A 21,361-nucleotide genomic window follows, 5' to 3' on the forward strand; every position below is an offset into this window, starting at 1 on the left:
ATTACTCTTATTACTCCTCTCCCCGTGGCTCGTTCATTTTTTTTTTTTCCTCACCACCACTCTTCTCTTCTCTGATCCGAATATATCCTTACAAGTCCTGCATAACGCGCTGGTATACCGTGGATATTTTTGGAACGTTTGTTATTTCGACTCACAGAAGATCCTCGACGTTTGTATAGACGACTTCGTCGTTCGTGTGTGTTTAGTAGCTTAATGATTTCTGGAGAGAAAGAGGAAGAGAGAGAGAGAGAGAGGGAGACAGAGAGAAACACATACACTGTCTTTAACTTCGCTGCTGAACAAGTTGCGTTTTGTATAAAAGTTTCAGGGCTTCTCCAAGAAGACGTATAGTCTCGGAGAGAGAGAGAGAGAGAGAGAGAGAAAAACGTAATGTGAAAAGCGCCGGTTCACCGTCCTTATTTCATTCACATCGACAAGCTGCTGCAGCTGCTGTCGCTGTTGTTCGGAAGTTGATGACTTCGAGAAGCGGTAATGGGAAAAAAAAAGTAATTTTTACCCAAAAAATCATATCCTTCGTCAAATCGCACGCGTTGAAATGTACCGAATATTATTTCTCTTATTCTTTCACAGCCTTTATACGTGTTTCGAAAATTGCGAAAGAAGGAAATTTCACTCGTTTCGAACGCTGTGTCGAACTAAATATATCATATACACGAGTTTAGAAGCTTATTACCAAGTATATGTATATATATCGATGACTGTACATAAGATAATGATACGACGTATATAGTATCTGGATCACAGATACTGCAGAAGTTTACGGGCCAAAGTTTAGCGTGCCTACACACATAGGATGAGTTCATAAGTGGCCACAAGCACGTCGCGTGTACGTGTGACAACCGCGATTTGCTGTACACACAGGGAACCAAAATTGCAGGTATATACACACATGCATCATGTAATAAACGGGGGCCGTGGAGAGACGATGTAATTTAATTAAACGTTACACGCGTATCTCGAAACGTACGTATACGTAGGTTAATTATCTCGGTGTCCGGATACGCCGGATATGCGCTGAGTTTTGAAGCCCTGTTGCGAACAGAGTTATGGTTCAATTTCTCTCTGTGAGAGAATTAATATATATGTATATATATATATATAATAATATTTTAACAATGAAATGAATGAAAATTCCTAAACTTGTCAAGTTTCAAGAAGGCCTCTCGACGTCCAGGAAATTTCAACCATCATGCGATATGAAAATGGCGATTACCAGTGATCGCCGAGGAGGAAAATTCGGAAGAAGGAAACGGCAGAGATCAATTGCCCAATCGCTGAAGGCAAGAATATGCTCTTTGACGTGGCTCGATCGAGCTTGTATAGGTACAAGATACCCATTCCCGCCCTTCCAGTTTCCTGCCCTCTCAATTCATCCTTGATAATGCGGCTACCCTCACGTAAGCGATAGTCTTTTTAGTCGAACGAAAGATTCTACGAACGCGACCGGGAGATTTCCTTTACCTTGGTTTTATCTTTCATTTTATCAATTTATTATTGAAAGTATCCTCGCGGAAATGTGATTTCTTTCCTTTTTTTTTTTTTTTTTTTGTTTTTATTCTTCGTCAACTCGGACTCTCTGCAACATAATTACGTAATATGGTTAGACGCGAGGGTCGTTCTAGCCAAACGACAAAAAAAAAAAAAAGAAAGAAAGTTTCCCTCTGAATAGAGCGGAAGTGGCTCGAGGGCCAATTGCAGCGGGTAGAAAATCCGGTTTTTTCGTTGTACGCCAACTGCCCCGGGGTGTGAGGTAAGTGCCAGTAGAGGGATTTGTTCCAGACTGCGTTACGCCGACCTCAAGTACGGTTCGAGCATCTCCTTTGGTCCCTTTTGCCTGTGTATAGTCAGGACTAAATGCCGACCGCGAGATTCGTTTTGCTCGCTGTGCTCGCAATAACGAAATAGGAAAGGGAGAGTTTATGAGCTCTCGAAATCCGCCTCAAAGAATTATCCACAACACTCCGTTCAACGAGGAAATAAGGACGCGTTTGTTACCCTAGTACGATCAATCCAATTCTCGCCCTAGACATGCGAATAGTCGAGTTTATTTTTTCTCGTTCTTTTGTCAAGCGGGTTTGTCGGCCACGTAAATCGATACTGTTCGTTAATTCTATCGCGAGATAATTGCGCGTTCGGTATTTATCAAATTGTTATTAATATATTCGTAAGCTGCGAGGATCTGTTCGAATGAACAGAAATGTCAATTACAGAAATTTTAAACAAAAGCGTACTGACGTAGATACTTCACGTCGAATCGCTTTCAAATTCTTTAAAATCCAGCAGAGATTTGTTCGATTTCACTCTGCGATGGCTCACTTCAGTTCGGAGGAAGAATTTGGTGCTCGCTTTGTTTCAAAGGTACAGAAAGTGTTATTCTGTATTCCGGTCGAGCTGTAGGTACTTGTGTAGTGTATTATGTATATTCTTTGAAATATTCAACGGGCTTCATAAATACAGCCGGCACACGTACATGTGGATATATACCACGGTTAAAGATGTTTGTAAAAAGAGTAAAAGTAGAATTTCTCTACAGCAAAGTGGAATCGCCGTACAATGTTTGTAAATTTGATTTAAAAAATTGCAACTTTTCGAATCCTTGTGGCAAAAATGCGCAAATGATTTTTAAACTTATACTCGACTTGTGGTATGAACACTATTCATTTACCAATTTCATACAAATCTTTCGAAATTTGAGATGCATTTTTGTAAATGCGTACTAAACGCGCTGTACTTATGTAAAACTGTGTGTGTTCAGTATTAAACACGCTAGAGCGAATTTCAAGAAAAGGCCTCGACACGCTCGCTCGGGAGTGCTTGAGACAAAAGTGGCTAAACTGTGGAGTACAATCGTGCGAAAGACAGCGTGCTGTTGCTACCGTTGCTGATGTGGGGGAGGGTTTTGAAATATTCAACACTTTTCTCAAAGCTTGAATTTTTTCTCCGTCAAAAGAATGGTGCAAAAAATACAATGAAGAAATACAAAAAACGGTTCAAGATAAAGAAAGGGAAAACGTTTTCTTTGTCAGGGAGATTTAGATCCGGGCGAGCGAACTCGCAGGGTCGAAAAAATTAAAATAAAACGTTTCCTCAAACTCGAAATTCGCAAGTTATAAATTTTACTAGCCTGTATAAATTGACGCATTAGTTATACCGAATATTTACAAATTTCTCCTTGCGGTTACGAAAAGTAGATTTTTCTGAATTAATTTAACGTGAATGTATAACGAAAAAATAATTGGTCCAAAGGCAGAACTTTTGAAATATTCAGAGAATCGTTTCTTTGAGTTTGATACGCGGGGTGGTGGGTATGAATAAGTCGAAAAAGTTGAGAATTGAATTCCAAACGCGTTTAGAGAGCGATGAATATATGAAAGAGAAAAAAGTTGGGCGTATTGAAATTTCAACGAGGGAGCAATCGATTTTTCTCGAATTTATACCGAGAATTGAAGCTCGGTGGTGTGAGCGTCATATTTCGAATGGGAAACCATTATAGAAGTTCGAAAAGTACGTTAAATCAATCATACGCCACAGCTTCGATCTTCTAGACCGGAAAGCCAAGCAATTTTTCCATTGGAATAAAATTTTACCAATTAAATAACCAATCAAATACTTTCTCTAAAATTAAGGAAACGAAATGACGAAAAAACCATCATTTGGACTGAGAGTTAAGAAAATAGATTGAGCTTTTCTCATGATCGTATTGAAAGACAAATCGACACGCAGAAACTGCGCATTTAAAATCTACAGGCAATCGATTTGAAGATACTTAGTCGACGCAACGAATTTAACGAGCCGAATTTAGGCAAGCTAATATTTGATTCTCTGCGGTATGAGTAACGCCGAGTAATGGCGATGACGTGACCATTCGAATTTAAGAAAAGGTGATAGAGGGGAGTGAGGGGGGAGGGGGGGGGGGGCTCGGATTTACCGATATAACTCTGGACGTGTCGGAATTGTCAATAGGGAAAGAAATCTAGGGGGCATTGAACAGCCTTAACCTGCAGAATTTCGATTATGTACCAACATGTTCAAACAATCGCAAAGTGAATATTCCTGCTCATTGCCTTGAACGCCGGAGAACGGTGAAAAAAACTTGGAAAAACTTGAAAATATGGAAAAGAAGTTTTATTGTCACCGCGTTGCAAGAGTGAACATTTTTCGGTTTAAGTGGCTTTGAATAATCGAGGGAAAAAAATAATGGAATATTTTTTGCGAAGTTTTTGCTGCGGTCCAAAAGGAAGTCTTCTTCTTTTTTTTTGGTTAAGGACGAAGTGCGGATTTGAGAAAACGTCTCTAATCCCGAAATTAAGAGGACGTTTTCTTCGCTGTTTTATATTGTAAAAGGATTGTTGTTGGAAAAAATTGGAACCAACAGCGGGGTCAAGTTCAAGTCCGCAGTCGACTGCGTGCTTTTAGCACTCGCACGGTTGAAAGTCAGGGTTAAAACATTGCATATAACAGAGGCGGCCGGAATACTCAGAGTTAAATATAGTCACTGCATGGCACGACGACGAAAACAGCTCCGCGGGAACATTGGCAGCGGCGGTTGAGTCAGTCCGAAGAATGCTCGTCAAATAAAAATGATCACCCTGCGTTCCCGAGTGGTGTATAAAGTGCCTCGGTGCCTACGTGCCTAATTAGAGCTTTCGAGAATTTCAACTTTCAGAAGCAGCGCGGCCTCTCGACGCGTAGGCGTAGCACTGATCGCGGAAATTCCAGTTTTGTCTACTTGTCCTCAAAACTGGAGAGTTCTCATAGTCGCCGAAACATGTTTTTTTACTTATTTAGTGCAGCCACACAGTCGATTCGACACCGTCGTTTATGGATTTTCAAATTAATTATACCACGCGTGAAAGAAAAATTTTTCAACGAATTTCTAGATGATAGTATCCTTGGTAAAATCAAACACCGTAGACTGAAGTCGAACGAATCTACTAGATTTTAACCAATTTCGAAGCGATTTGAAACGAAGTATCGATACCCGAACTCGATAGTTACCATTCATGTATTCTTCAAGAGATCGTTCTACCTCACGAATAATATAATTTTCAATCAAATAATATAATTTTTTAAGCTATGGTACGAATTCTTAGCAAATCAACTTCCTCGGTGAGATATATTTGATCAAAACTGCCGATTGCGTAATTAGGAAAGTCCGCACCGATTAACTTTCAAATTTCGGTCTGGGTTAGCCATTTTTTCATCTCTTTGCGTTACTTTGGTATTTTGCTAATTCAATGCTTCTTGATGAAATTTAATCTTGAATGATCAAAAGGACCGAGAATACAACAAATCGGTCTCTGGGAAAAAGAATTCTGCGTATTTTATACCTTGTACTAACCACGATCCTGACGTGTTCTTTCACTTAGTCTCTCTCTCTCTCTCTCTCTCTCTCTCTCTCTCTCTCTCTCTCTCTCTCTCTCTCTCTCTCTCTCTCTCTCTCTCTCTCTCTCTCTCTCTCTCTCTCTCTCTCTCTCTCTCTCTCTCTCTCTTTGAGACTTTAATTTCAATTTATTGCATTGCATTCTTTTGTTCCTCTCTTCATCGAATTACCTACTCAGTTTTACAAGACTGAGCGAACGTTGAACGTTCCAAATTCCGTTCATTATTCGCGATAGCAGAATCAATTTACTGGCAAGTACTCGTAGCGGGGTGGAAATAGGATAACATATTTTTCAAACAACCGGGACCAAGTTCGCATCCTTATCTGCGCTCCTCGTAGGCGAACATCGTTGCAATTTCACGGCTCAATTACGTCGTCTATCGAAGATGAGGGGAAGAAGAGGAAAGAAAAAAAAAGAGAGAACGACGAGGACGAGGCAGGGGAAGAATTTTTGTCTATTCACTCCCCCGTCAATCGATCATTTTCGCCATATCGCCGAAGGATCCCGTTCAGCAGCAAAAGCGGAGAAAACGAGAAGGACCAAAGAATAACGGGCGCCTGGCTACGTGCGGCAATTCAAGATAGGCGAGTCCTGCCGAAGGTCCTGCAACTACGCCGCAGGATTCAATCGATTTCCGCACAACCAAGGCGTTCCCGGTTTCTCCCCTCCTCCCATCCTCCCGTCTACCCCTTTCTTTCAGTGACGTTGCGAATTCTACGAGACTTTCGCAATTCAATCTCTTTTGCAGTTATCGTCCAGTAAAACCTCGTCGACGTTAATTTCAAAGTTTTACAACTTTTGCCCCACGAAAAACACTAAAACACTTTTCAATTGCAGAGAAGATCGAAGTGGAAGAAGTAAAGTAGCGAAAACGAATAGTATTCTCGACAAGTCTAAGAATTAAGAATCGAATGTGACGTATGAATTTCATTTTTCGTTAATTTCTAAACACAAAATATCACGCCAATAGACTATTTTATTACCACTTTTTACAAATCGTATAAAATATACACGGACGTGTCACGCAAGCGAATAAAATTTCGTATAGAATACTTCGGATAATTTTCCATCGACGGATTTGCTTTCGTAATTCTCTCCACACCGCGTATCGCGAATGGTAGGGAGAAAAAAAAAAAAAAAAAAAAAACACCAAATAAATAATAATCGGAAATCCGAAACAACGTGAACCGTTCATCCGGTTGATATGCAAAAAAATTTGCTTGTGACGCAGAAGAGGGGAAAAATAATTGTGCAACGGTGCGACGGGGCAGGGAATGAAAGCTGTGCGGAGAGCTAGAGATGAAGAGAGAAAAAGAGAGAGGAAGATAGAAAGAGCTGGATGAGAGAAGAGGGAATTTTTCATCGAAAATATTCGGAATGATAATCCGTAAAACTCCTTTGATGATAAAGCTCCGCTGATCCCGAGGGACTTCCGGATGGCTAGACATACGTGTGTATTATAATGGACGGTAAAACGAATAGTCGCGTATCTACATCCGATATTTGAGCAGAATATCCGTTTTTGTTTCAATTTGTTTTTCTCGTATTATCGCACGTTCTTTGTTGTTTCTTTTTTCTTTTTTTTTTTACATAAAAACAAAAAAAAGTCATTGTTTTTTACCGATATAATTTTCGTGAATTTCAAAAGGGTTATGTGCGAAGAGAATTTGATTTTTCTCCGCGAATTTACGTAGCAATTTCAGTTCGATAGCGACGCGTATATCCTTCGCAGCAATGAATCCACGTCAGCGAAGATAAATATACACTGTAGGCATATTTTTGGGGGAAGAAAAAATCTTGGAAAACCGCTCCGCAAGCTTTTCCCCGATTTTTAAAACGACTCGATGATTTACGTACGTTAAATTTATACGCGACGTTGCGTTTAATAATAAGAAAGTCTAGGTAAGTGATTTTGTCAACAAATCTTTAACGCGGAATGTTATTCGTTGACGAATGCGTTTTAAAAAGATAGAGAGTAAACAAACGATTCAACATCGAGAATTCGTCATTCTTCGACATTTTTATATCATAATTACTTAATTAATTATATACATATACCTATGCATTATTCCAGAAGCAAAAAATGGTGACTAATTTTATTACTGTAACCATATTTCGTTGGCTTCTTATGTAGAACCTCAAATTTTCCAGTTATATAATCCCGACGACAATAAATTCAGCCCCCGCGTCTTATCCTCAAGGTGAAATATTCGCGGGATGATGAGGGTTAAAAAATATAGTAATAAAACATTCAATCTTCTCGTCTACGACGTGAGGATAAAAAAAATAAAGAAAAATACGACGATTTATTTTCTTGCACAAGAAAAGATTCTTCGAACCTGCAGCCGTTTCTAACCTGATACGTGTACGAAAAAAAAAAAACTAATAAAAAATGACATTTCCAATGAACCCGGATCGTATCTTAAATTTTTTAACACATACCGAACAGCATCGATCCTCAAATGTGTACAAACTGTGAAAAATACATAGCTATTCGTTATCTGTACGCAAAAATATGTGACAATGGGACAGAGGCACCTTGTATACGACAAGTATCTAATGCTCGATCGCTGTAACTTTACTCGCCTTTTCTCAAGCCGACTTTAGACGATGGAGAGAAAGCGCCGACCGAACCAAAGAAAGCTTCGAGCTTTCGGATCAGCGGGGTTTGAGGAGCAAAAGTTTTCTTATTCGCTTCAGGTATTCGACACACACACAAACACACACTTGTCATTTTATGAAGAGGGATGATGTCGCACACAGAATTTAACCCCTGGAGGGACAACTTTTTTCATTCTCTCCCTTATTTTTCATTTTCTCTTTCTGCTTACTAGAGGAATCGTCTTTTTCATGCAAGTTGACATTGTGATTTTTTATTTATTCAGATCTTTCATGTTTCACCTCACCGTTGGACTTATTTTGTATTATTTTATTTCTCTTCCTTTTTTTCTCCATATTTTTTTTCCCACGAAATTTTTGACACGGGTTAAATCGAGAATGACTTTAGAAAAACCGAGAAAATCTCACCGAGGCTGACGTTTCAAGGAAAAAAATCGCTTCTGCGTTGCAATTAATTCTACGGTGATTGAAAAAAAAAAAAAAAAAAAAACAAGACAAAGTATGTCAGATTTTTCTGCGTTCAATATCACGATCAATTCTATACCGTCGATAAAATTGTAACGAGTATAACAATAAAGAAGAAGGATAATAATAAGGGAATCGTATCGGCGATTCGTACCTAATAAGGGGGAAAGGATTCGAAGACCTCCAACCTCTGCATTCGCTCCTGCAATGAGTCATTTTTACGGGATCTTACGTAAGCCTGATAAATTCGTATCGCACGTATACGCCGGTATAATTTCCATCGATCTATTATCGTAAGGGAGGGTCGTGGATTCTGTAGGTTCTGTGCGGTGTTGTGACGTTGTTCAGATGGAAGTTTCCCGAGCCTTTAATCCCCGACGACGTTGCGAAACGAGATGCTAATTATTATACTTAATTAATCACGCGCTCAATCGCTCGGTTATTGTACGTACGTACATATTGTATGACAATCGATCGATTCGATATCACGTGTACCCGTTAATTTCACCGGCTTCTCGTTAATCCTTCAGCAAGGATTATCGCATAAACTGCGCGATTTATAGTGAACAACAATTTCACATTCGTACAAATTATATAATACTGTACTTAACCCGTATACCCTTAATGCCAGCATTAATGTAAGTATATTTAACCACAATAGTTTCATAATATTCGTTCCTTGCTTATTCATTTTTCGAATAAATGACGTATAGAAAGCTCGATATTATCGCAAGAGATGTTATCGACAACGTGACAGTCCGCTATCTTTACAAGGAGAGTATTTGAAACGTGAACGGATTACTATAAATAATGACAACAACAACAACAACAATAATAATAATAATCAAACAAACGAATACATAATTAAATTTCGAAAACTGCGGACAGACGAAGACGTTATCAGGAATATTATTAAACGCCGGTCGCCTCAGGCTTCAGGTATGCGATCGAGTCAGGCGAAATGGTATCATGTAAATACAGATAAGAAGTGATATACATATTTATATACATATATACATATGCATATACATGTACTTTTATTATTAATCCGTATATGAATTTGCTCAACGATAACCGTGCGCATGCAATAACATCACTTGCCGTTTCAGTAACAACGTATTGTGGAAATACATTTACTAGTGTGTCGTGTGAAAATAAATTCAGTGATGCACCCTGTTTTAGTCACTTTTACACGCGGCTAGAGGAGGGTAAAACGTTACGGTGAAATGGAGAATATCAGGGAATGAGGAAAAAAAGAATGCCGGAAAAGGGGGAGGGACGATGAAGGTAAGTATGGAAGGATGAAGAAAGAAAAAAAAAAAATACAATAACCACTATCTTTAAAAGGTATAATGTAAGCTCGGAGCACCTTAATTGGAATCTAAAATCTGCCCCAACCGAATCGCCAATTATTATGCATAATATATATCTGATCGGTTGCTCGAATCAAGCCTTTTAAAACTCGTAAACGAGCACAAGTAGGTACTGAAGATACATGGTAGAGATAATACTTCCCTGCCTTAAAAATTGGGAGGTTATTAAATCTTTTTTTACCATGTCGTACAGTAAATCATTATGGATTAAATCCACGCGAACGATCGCAACTCGTAGAAAAGATCATTTTAAAAAATAATATCATTTACAAACTATTGTTTTCCAACGGTTTTACAGGTTTTTGAAGTGTTGTTACTTTTTGCCTTTCAACCGTGAAATTGAATCTAAAAACTAATCGAGAATTTAGCCAGCAGCAGAATCTCGCACGTTTCTTCATGTTTGGAAAATAAAAAAAAGATTCCGGATAAACGCATTGGCGAAATGAAGATTAAATGCAGAAAGAGAATATTAATCAGGAAACAGATTAACGAAGGATGATCTGAAACCGTTTGCAACATGGATTTGGAAAGGCGGAGGATTATCCCTTGAGTAGCTCGGTGTTGGAGAATTTAAACGATTAACAATCCTCTCTGTCTCTCCTCACTCTCTCTTTCTCTAGTTATCCTCCTCACTTATTCTGAATTGTTAAAGGTGCACGGGCACAATTATATCTTATCTATAAACAGAATTAACGATGCTTTCTACGATATGACGCAATGCGATTTATCCGCTTTCAGAGCATTGGCATTAAGTATATATTCTTGGAAACCTGTCCCGTTCTAGTCAATGACGTAATAAAGCTCGATATGAAAAAAGTGTATTTTATGCAATATATGTAAATGTAAATGAAAATTGTAGTTCAATTTAATATATAATAAGGTAAACATTTTAACGAGGTATCGTGAATGTTTGACAAAAAATCTTTCCGTTCAAATATCTCTCTCGAGAAGAAGAAGAAGAAAAAAAGGGAGGCAAACATTGACAAAATTCATCTTTCGTTCGAGCCAACTTCCTCTACAAATTTCTTACAAAGTATCGAGATCCGGCGACGGAATATAAGAGGAGAAGCAAAGTAAACGAGTTCAATAAAAGTGTGAAAGGGTAAAAATCGTTTCGAAAAAGACGTACGTATATATACATATACATATATATATATATATATATATATATATATATATATACATAATACTTTCGAGACGTTTTTTCCCTCGTCACTGAATTACGGTGTCACGGTATAAATAGTACCCAGTGAAATGAAAAAAGGATAGGGAGCGTCATTTCACGCGTCATTTGAATCGGAAAACGATAAGTCAATCGAGTATCAAATCCCGAACCCCGGTTCGAATTTTACTTCAAATTCGTGTACAGCCGTGTATTATATACCTTCGTACGAGTATACCAGACCACATGCACGCATTGATAGAGTTTTCATCCAACATTTTTACAATTATATCTACATAATCTATATAATAAGTGTATAACTGCGGCAAAAATTTTTTCTCTTCAATATTTGTTATTTTGTACATCCATATAGGTAGGCTAACGTTTCTACGAAGGAAAAAATTGAATAACAAATAACGCAAAAAAAAAAAAAAAAAAAGCAAACCAATCGATTCCATTCGCATATCGTGCATACGAAGTGCATGATACGTATATACATTATATACAATACACATGTATGTATGCGTATAATATCGGTCACTTATCCGAGGCGGCCAATCTCACCAATCAATTTAAATTGCCCGGATCGTACGGTATGTACTTGCAGTATACTGTGTATATATGTATATATATTTACACACGTATGTACGTATGTAGCAGTAGTATATGGGCCATCCGCATAAACGGGCAGGGAATACACGATTGCGTGAAATTTCGCAAGCACACCGATCATACTTTGGCAGAGCAGACCGAGAGACGCGTCTGGAACGCCGGAGGCGCTAAAAATTTTTCGATCACGTGTTTGACCGTCGTAGAAATGGTGGAGAACCAACAGGACGCGTGGAGGTGTGATGCGTGTCCAGAACGGTGGCCAGGATCCGTTGCAAGGAATACAGATCGAGAGGAAAAGCCAAGTTCCGGCGTAGCGACAGTTTTCTTCGCGGTGTCTGAGGGGAATATTGATCCTGGTAGTCCACGCCGCGTGTAGAGAGAGAGCGAGAGAGAGAGGAGAGAGAGAGAGAGAGAGGAGAAAAGGTTCCGTTCAGGGCGCGCATGCTGTCTGCGAATTTCAGCGACGTCGGCACCTGCAGGAGGTCCAACGGAGACGAAGAAGGTCCTCGAAGATATAAAAATTACATATAACTCGTTGGGAAAAAAAGTCTGACGATGTGCCAGGGATCAGGCTTGGCAAAGCCTGAGAAGAGAAATTCGCGTTACCTACGATAAACGTGTGAGAAATTTGTCAGGTGCGCGGTGGTTTTGCGGTGGTAAAAAACGCGTCGAGAACGAAAAAATGAAGAAACCAGCGAAGGCTTGAAATCGCTGACTGAATTCAGTAGCTTAAAGTATACTCATGTTTTCATTTTTTATTTTTTTCTCTTTCGAGCAAAATATTTGCTCGTCGACATTGTGCGGGGGAAAAAAACCATCGTTTTAAACGACGCAAATTTTCTATCGAAATGCGGTTTATTGCTGGTTATTGGTGATCAGAGACTGGTTATATTGACGAGCAAACTTTGTTTGTATAGACAAATTCGTATGTAACCGGTCGTCCAATTTCTATCGATGATAACAATTCCCAGTTGATTTTGCTCGTAAATTTATTTTATCAAAATCATCGATATTTTATAGGGTATAATAAATATTATATTCTGAAGGAGAGCGTTCGTTTAATATTTATTACAGGCACGCAGCCTGTATTGATTTCACATTATTGGTAGCTAAGTTGGTTTTTTGGTCAATTCTATACTTTGAAGAATAATTCAAGTTCACGTGATTCGTAGGTGATGAATTTACGAATAAAAGCAGCTATGGTTTTATATTATAAATTGAATAACATGTGGTAAAGTTTTTATTCGAACGTTTCTCGAGATGGTTGAAAAGTATTACGATGAGACAGAAAATTTAAGTAAGGAGAAAAGCAGCTTAAGACGTTTTCGAAGACTCTTATATCGTACGCAGAATGTGAGTAAAAAAATTCAAGCTTCTCCGCAAAGACGATTACAAAAAATTCAAGCCCAAAAAATCGCTAAAAACTTATAATATCTGGCGGGGGATTTGAAGAGGAAAGGAAAAAACCTGAGACGTATATTTCATTGCACGCAAGAAAAATATAATCGTTATTATCAAGAAACGCTTCATGCGGTTTTCAAAGTCACGTGATACTCGAGTGTATCGATAAGCTTCATACTGCCGAAGCACGATGCTCGTAATTGTCACGTTTATCAATGAGTTTATAAGCATGGCCGCCACAAATCTGATTTCTATGTGTACATATTACCAACAGTTTTCATTTAATTAGTAGTCACGAAGGTTGTGTGTAAATACGAAAATAACAAACTTCGAGACGAAAAGACGGGGCTGGAAAAATTACACGAGCATAAAATGATTAATTAACAAGTGAAAAACTGCGTGCACTGCAAGATAAGCGCAATGTTATTATTGTTGTTGTTGTTGTTATTATTATTATAAAAAATAAATCCGACGACCGTGAGACGTTCGATAATCTCGATGCGTGAGTTACGGTTCGTTAATAAATAGATTAGAGAATTTGACGCGAAATCCGTTCGCCTTGCAAATTTATACACGCGACTCATCGAATTCTCGCGAGAAATGTTTCGTCACTTGGATATTTTGAGACGATGAGGCGCGTAGTCGTAACTCAATCGTGTGAAATCATTTCTTAACGTGATATTATGTATAACTCTGCGGCAAAAACGCCGGCAATTTTTTATTGGGATGAAAAATTTGCGCATCAGTGTAAAGCGAATAAGTAAATAAATGCAAAATAAAATAACTTGTTGTTATTTTTCTCATCTTCAACAAAGTATGAAGCTGTTACTCGAGATAGAAAAGTACAACGATATGATCTCATTCTGCGTGTTCGTTGGTGAGGTATGCTTGTAAATTGTAAAATTTGTGAAATTGCATAGCATACGTGTTTAATATCCGTGATCTTGTCGTTTGATGAAAAAGAAAAAAATCAATCTCCGGATTATTTCGGTCTTGTCCAATTCGTAGGGAAATAAAAATTAAAAATATTCCTTTCATAAAAAGATTCAATTGCCTGTACGTATAATAAGATTAATAAGGACGAAAGAGTTTGGTGGTAATGGCAGAAGCAGATTCGATTCGAACGAGCCGGAGTTCATTCATCTTAAAGGCATCCGACCATTCAGCCTTCTTCGTATTTTGTAGTTACAGTTCTAGCCGTATTTTATAATCTCATACTCTCAATTAAATCGAACAGAAACATTTTTCTACCAAAACACCGATTGCTGTATTCGCATGTACTGGCAAAACGAATTTTTTTTTCGACCACAAGCCTGTGCATCATTTTCTAATACCATCAACTTTTCTTCTATTGCACGCTTTCAATCGCTGCAATTTATTCCTTTTCTATTCATTATTTGGCGCGCAGTATTTATTCTGCAACTAAGTGGACAAAAAAAACTCTAATGCCGTTTTTTTAGTCTTCAAATAATCTCGTGCAGTTATTGCGTGAAAATTGAAAAAGAAAAATCGAGTGAAAATCGAAATTTGCATTTATATAGCGAAATCGTCTTCTTCTGCGGCTCCATAAAAACGTCATGCTTGATATCATACTTCAATTCAGAGAGTGCTTTAAAGCCGTCTAAGCGTTTTGCGGCGATGTTTAAACGCGACGGGAAAACGAGAGAGTTTGCAAATAAATTGTAAACGTCTGGAGAAGTTTATAGTGAGCAGAGAACACGGCTCGTTAAGATCCCGAGAAACGCAGCGTGCACGTTATAATCCGTCGACGGGATAAAATTTTGAATACGTATTTTAAGGGCGGCGTCAGGCGTCAGGCGACGGAAGACGAGTCGAAGAAAGATGGCGTCGACTCTCGAGTCGTCAGCTGCGGTCCGGGGTGCGAGAGTCTAGCTAACCGCAGGGTCTTTCCGTCTGTAAAGTCTATAAATACAAACGGTGCGCCGCATTTGAGGCCTTGCAGAGGGTCGCGGCTTCGGGTCACAACCCTGAAGCTTGAAACGCACGCAGTGCAGTGCAGTTAAGAGCGAGCCCAAACGAAGGGAAGGGAAGAGAAGAGAAGAGAAGAGAAGAGGAGGCAGAAGCTGCACTGGGACAAATAGAGAAAATCCTCGATTTATCGCTAAATTTACTCCGCAAATATACGCCACGTCCCTCCGCTTTGAGTCTTCTTCTTGTTCTTTTCCTCCTGCTTATGCTTGCGGTTCTTCAGAGGAGAGAAAGAGAGAGAGAAAAGCCCTGAGAATTTTTTGTTTTATTTACTTTTCCACTGCGAAACCGTCGTTTTGGCCGTTTTTCCCATCATGTACAGGGGCGAAGCCCGTTTCGCGTCTGCGAAATTCCGCGACGCGTTTTCGAAACTCTGGGAATATTGTTAAACCGAGCGATTATACGTGTGTCGTATAAGGTGGCTAATGCTGGAAAATACCGCAATGCGGGATAAACCTGAAGGCGGGACGCCGGTATAAAACCCCGGAGCGTCGTCGTCGTTATTCGGACGTAAAACGATCCGTCGACACGCTCGAAACTGCCTTGCATACCGACTCAAAGTCACAGTAGGGATAAAATTGAACAGCTTCTAATCTCTTGACAACGTGAATCTGTAAACGTGACTTTCAGACTGTCCAAAAACGAAGGACGAAAGAAAAAATCGAAACGCGAAATAACGAGTGAGACAAAACGAAAATACAAGATCTACCCCTAACCTGAAATTCTGCAAAATTATCCTGATTTTTGTTTTACACTCGGCATTGCGGAAAGTTGCAATTAGGGTGAAAAAAATATTTCTAACAATATTTGGTGACGTATAATACTTACGATTTGGAATGTTGCGTTTGACTTGCAAATTTCAAAGCTATACCCGCCGTAATTACTTTATACATTTAGAACGAATACCTGGAAGGGCGCTGATTCTGCAAAAGCGAATTATAGCGGATTTGCAATCACGTTTAAAAGGATCAAATACGTAACGAGCATTATATTATATTTATCACATGTATATCCGATGTGCGCTTTGGTAAATTAAAGTGTCGTTTCTATTTTCATATTCGAGTTACATAATCGCATAATTACCTTATCCCTTCGAACATATATCTAGGTTTAAAAAATATTTCTATCCCTGAAACGAAAAATTCGAATGTAAAATTGACGATGTATAGTTTCGACAAAAACCGCATCGATTTTCATCGATTTACATCGCTAACCGCGAGCTTGCAAAAAAAAAAAAGAAAAAAGTATCAAATAAAAATCAAATAAATCAACAAACAATTTCCGCCAAAGATTAAGTTTGAGTCGGATTTTTTGCCCACTATTAATGAGCTCGTTTCCGTGTCATCGAACCGCTGCACTGACGAAGTCGCGTGTTACACAATTCGGATGGATTAATTGCAGATGTACGTACATACCTGAGTATCGACTAGCTAGTTAGCCGCAGCCAGCGACGTGATTTCGTTTTTCGATTAGTCCGCAGAGCTACGTTCGTGCAAGTTTCGAGATACAATGTGTATAATGTATAGAATCGGAAAGTATATAGCTAATAACTTAATGCTCGATAAGGGAAATATTATTGCTGCACACTCGGTCGGGACTTCGGTAGAGACATTTGCACAAACCGGCAATATCAATAATAATATTCAACGCCTGTAATCGAGATAAGCGACAGCTGATAGGCTGCGATAAATTTGCCTCGCCGCGGGTGCCGTTCCGTAATCGATTACCTCGGGATTCGAAGGCATTCGTCCGGGCCTAAGATATTCGAATATCATTTTTTTTTTCATCTTCCTCTCTACTTATTATACAGAATTTGTTGAAACGATTCCAGCGCTTCGAGAGTCGACAAATTCCAAAATAGTCAGAGAAATTGCATCGTCGTTTCAACGTGATGCAATATTTTATTTCTAACTGGTATTTTTTTTTTTGTAACTATTGAGACCGTAAGGTTTCCTGACAGCACGAGTTATTTTATGTTGTTGCGATAAAAAATATTGAATCTTGAAGATTTTCCCAAAAATATCAGAACTTCTTTAATTTTGAGAACCTTCAACTTTTGCCACTATGAATTTGCACAAAATTATCTGAATTTTCCCTGTTTCACGTTATTCTTAACCGGTTCATTGTTTCTGCCTACATAAGTTCGTAAACAAATAATCCAAGTAGAATATTACACACGTTTCTTACGGCAGTGTTGTCGAAAAGGAAAGACGACCGAGAAAACATAAACGAGGGTTGAGCTTCATCCGGACAATTTAATCCGCAAGAATTAGAGACGCGATTATCTTGTGTAGATATATTCGTTACAACATTATACTGCAAGTAATGCGCCAAATTATACCTTACACGTAAACCGCGGAAGGCATATTTGCCTGTACAACGCGTATAATTGGTAGAAGAAACGTATACGTCGTTAGAAGAGAAGTTATTGTTGCATAAAATCGGCGATAAAATATTGTACGTATCAGGTTAAGTTGGCCGTATGTAGAGTGTAAATATTTCTACTCACCTTTCGCAAGACGGTTAATGATCAAATCCTTGTGTTGTGCGGTGTGCGGTTCCGGCAAAACCACGAGGAGGTAGCAGCCGCTCAGGGGCGAAGGCGGGGGGTGGATTTGGGCCCCGGTCTGCGTCGTGCCGGCGCTCTGGTCGCCCCCGGGAGTCGATTCGCCGCCTCCCCCTCCCCCCTCGCCGGCAGGCTCCCCCGTGCTCATGCCTGAGGGATGTCGAACATTTCGTTGTCGTTAATAAGTTCACCATGCGTAAAACGGATATTTGCATAGGTGTGTTATAAATTACTTAAACGACCCTTGGAAATGTCCGAGTTAATCAGCGTGGATGGAATATTAAAATTATCGTGGAAATATTCCGAGATGGAAGAATTGTTGAGAGAATACCGCGAAATGTAAAAATCGTCGAGAGAATATTGAGAGATAGTATAATTATTTGGAAAATATTTTGAAACGTAAGAATCGTGCGGAAATACAAGAGTTTTGAAATATTGAACATGTTGAGAGGTTATTCTAGAATAGTAGAATCATAATATCAATGGTAATTATTTTATACCTGACGAGGTTCAAATGCTAAAATATTTCACAAGATTAAAAATGTTCATCGATCAAACCCGTGGAATCAAGTTTTTTTTTCCGTCACGGGATGTTTCGAATAGAGTTCCGAGAGAGAAAAAAGCTAAGAGGTAAAAAACTGAATGGCTGTATTATATGTACAGGAGTTTGATCGATATTCACTCGCACGTTGTAAAAATAATATATATACATGTGTACATATATATTGGTTTCCTCAGTGCGTAGGTTGATACTCGAAGGCATCAATCCTATATTTCCGGATGTGATTTCGCGTGGAAGGATTATATCGCGATCTTTGAACAGGTCGATTTAATTTTTTTTATACTCGTTAGTCCGACATATTTCCCAGCTCAGCTACAACACAATTTCACAATCGTAATTGTAATTGTACAGCGATTTATACAATAAATTGATACAGCGGAAGATAAATAATTCATGTACTTGTAAATGACGAAACAAAAGTCAGGCTATAAATAAGCCCCAGTGCGTTTATATGAAAATAAAGATGGTAAATTGGGTAAGTTGACTAGTAAATTACATAATGAACAATCATTTTTCCAAGATATTTCAAATACTTGTAATCAATACGGTATCGACAGAAATAAAATATAAGGTATTCCCGAAATACTTAGCGAAGACTTTATACACTCAGTTGAAGTGATAAAAATCGAAAAAAAAAAAAAAAACCATACGCGTGTTAAATCTTCAACAGAACACTCCGTACAGCACGTAGATAATGAAAACAAAGTAAGCGAACGAGCGATTAAAGTGAGGTAAAACTGTTTGCCGCATAACGATGACCGAAATTCCGCAGCAGCCGCATGCAGCGTAAGGCGTAGCGGTATTTCACGAACCGTCTATCGATCCACGGAAGACGTTAGCTGCAACGCGAATACGTCTACGACTTTAAACGACCTGCATTGAAATAATACCGCACCGCGATACAATGCCGTTGCCGATAAACGTTCGGAGTGCCGAGACAGGTGTTAATATACAAGCGGGGGTCGCGTATCGCGTAAGAGGGGTGAAGCGGTAGGTGGTGAGGGAACGCGGAGGTGAAGCGAGAAAAATTAGTTAATCGAGGAACCTCCTCCTCCTTTTTCGAGGTCTTCGCCGAAAGCGGCGAAGTAACGATCATTCGCGTGTCGTATCGACTATCGAGTAACGCGGCGGAATGAGCTTCGATGCACGTCCTGTGTTAGAAACGTGATGACGGCGTGACACGCCGGCCGGCATGGCAACCGTCGAGTGGTAAAAGCCGGACGAATCGGCCGCCCAGGTGAGGCTGACCCGACGCGCTTTTATCACTGCAGCGAGAAGCGCGTCCGCTTCCAGTGGAAAAAGCGTAACTTGTCGGCCGCCCTGGGAGTCGAAATTAAACTCCGGGAGTAGACGACGTGCGTCCGTTTCGGATGTACGACGAGATTTAAGCCACAAAGAGAGAGAGAGAGAGAACGAAAGGAAGTTAAAATGAGGAATGAAAGTAGGATGAGAAGCTTTCGTTGGATGGAAGACGAACTGGCGATTGTCTGGCTTCGCTACGCGTTGAAGGTTGCACAGGAAACGCGAGGAGTAAAGTAAACCGGACATGAAGTATGATTTACGAGTTTGGCAGTAAGTGTTTTGTAGTTTCTACGCTTGTCGTCGTGATGAAATCTGATTAGTGTACCGCCGAGGACGACGATGCTTCCATTAGCTTGGATTTCAGAACTGAAATGTAACAAAAAATAAAAAAAGGATCCAGACCTGCCTGGAATTTCGTTGGCGATAATTTAGAGCGTGTCTGGCGCGATGAGTTTTTGATAAAAATAGAAAAAATTACGACAAGTTTGTGTATACGGTATATCTATGTGTCGCGTATGCGGAACGCACCCCGATTGTGAGACACCGCTAGAGAAAGAAGTACCTCGTCAATTTCAAAATGGCGACCGTGGATCTATGGTGGAGAAAAAAATTTCAGACGAAAATACCTTGTCGGTGATCGGTTAATTTACCGCGAAATTTTCAATTGCAAATCTCGTATTTAAATAATTATACGAAGCGATGAAAATCCGTTGTTGTTATTCACGTTTCAACTTATCCCTGAGAAATAAAAATCTCCCGTAGTGACATGCTATATCGTTACGGCAATGCGGCAAAATTCACAAGACACACAGAGGCTCTGGTACATAAAATTATCGTTATATAACAAAGAATCTTGCTATTCGTAGGTAGATTTAAAAAGGCTGCAGAGTTGAGAGAATGAATTGAACGAAAAAGAAGAAGATGAGGAACTAATTTTCTACAGAGCTGATACTTCAGTCCTGTCAGTTATTATATACCTATTTCTGCAGCAAACGTCACACGGATTTTAACGTAAATGTGAATAAGAGCAATGCCTGGCAAAAGAATAAGTAGAAACGACGATCTGTGACGAGTTTTTGGTGCGAAGTGTACGTGCCGGTTGCCAAGTTCACAGTGACTAAGAAACCGGCGAGCACAAAGATGCGGATTATCGGTTGGTCCTTGACAGTAGAGAATGTCGGTGTGACTAACCTGGTCCTTTCGAGTGCCCAGCGTATCCTTGGCAGGTTCAAACGGACGTCCTTATGCTACGACGGCACCGGTTTAAACTTGAACTAAACGATTTCGATTTCGTCCTCCTCTATTTCGCCCTTTTAAACGTGCGTCGTCCGATCCTATCGGCCTCGTTGCTGTCAATTTTCTTAGAACGAAGCGATCGATCGGGGTTTCGAAAACTTGTTTTTTTCCTCTATTTCTCTCCCTCCCTCTCTCTTCAAAAAACTGCGAGTACAATTCGAAGGCCCGGCCCTCGTCCGTCGACAGTTCGAGGCCGTCTGCGTCTCCCCTGTCCCTCTTTTCCGTCCTTCCCTCCCTCTTTCTGTCCCTCTCTGTCTATCTATATATCCCTCGGCCCGTCCGTCCGTCCGTCGGCCCAACCGTCCGCCTCGATCAACTTCTCGTCTATCACGGTATCAGCAACAGCAGCAGCAGCAGCACCAGCAGCACCAGCAGCGCGGTTGTGAGCTGCCGTCTGTCTGACAGCGAGCAACTTCTGCAGCTGAGAGCTCGCTGCTCTGCGTCCCGCGCCTTCCCTCCCGCCCCCCACCCCCGCCTATAGCCGCTTCCTTCCTTCCCTCGTTCTGCCCCTCAAAACGCCCTAGCCTCTCCTGACACGCGCGGAATATCCTCGCGACTCCCCCACCAGGTTGTTCGATTCAAATGCGAACCCGCGAAATCCACCTTCCG

The 21,361-nt window shown here is 39.9% G+C and overlaps 1 protein-coding gene across 2 annotated transcripts in view; it reads right to left on the reverse strand.

The window, feature by feature from the left end:
- The window catches only part of LOC124185602 (microtubule-associated protein futsch), a 67,635-nt gene extending 46,474 nt beyond the window's left edge, over positions 1-21,161 (reverse strand). Inside the window, exons 1-2 of one of the 2 annotated variants that reach the window (XM_046576505.1) lie at positions 20,648-21,161; positions 17,536-17,742 (exon numbers count right to left, since the gene is read on the reverse strand). In XM_046576505.1, the coding sequence (XP_046432461.1) occupies positions 17,536-17,740 (205 nt within the window). In that variant the 5' untranslated portion in view covers positions 17,741-17,742; positions 20,648-21,161. Of the gene's footprint in view, positions 1-17,535; positions 17,743-20,647 lie in introns of those variants that run through there. The other variant, XM_046576506.1, reaches the window with a different exon arrangement.
- Between the last annotated feature and the right edge of the window lie 200 nt (positions 21,162-21,361).

The sequence above is a fragment of the Neodiprion fabricii genome, chromosome 6 (assembly GCF_021155785.1).
Source record: "Neodiprion fabricii isolate iyNeoFabr1 chromosome 6, iyNeoFabr1.1, whole genome shotgun sequence".
Classification (NCBI taxonomy): domain Eukaryota; kingdom Metazoa; phylum Arthropoda; class Insecta; order Hymenoptera; family Diprionidae; genus Neodiprion; species Neodiprion fabricii.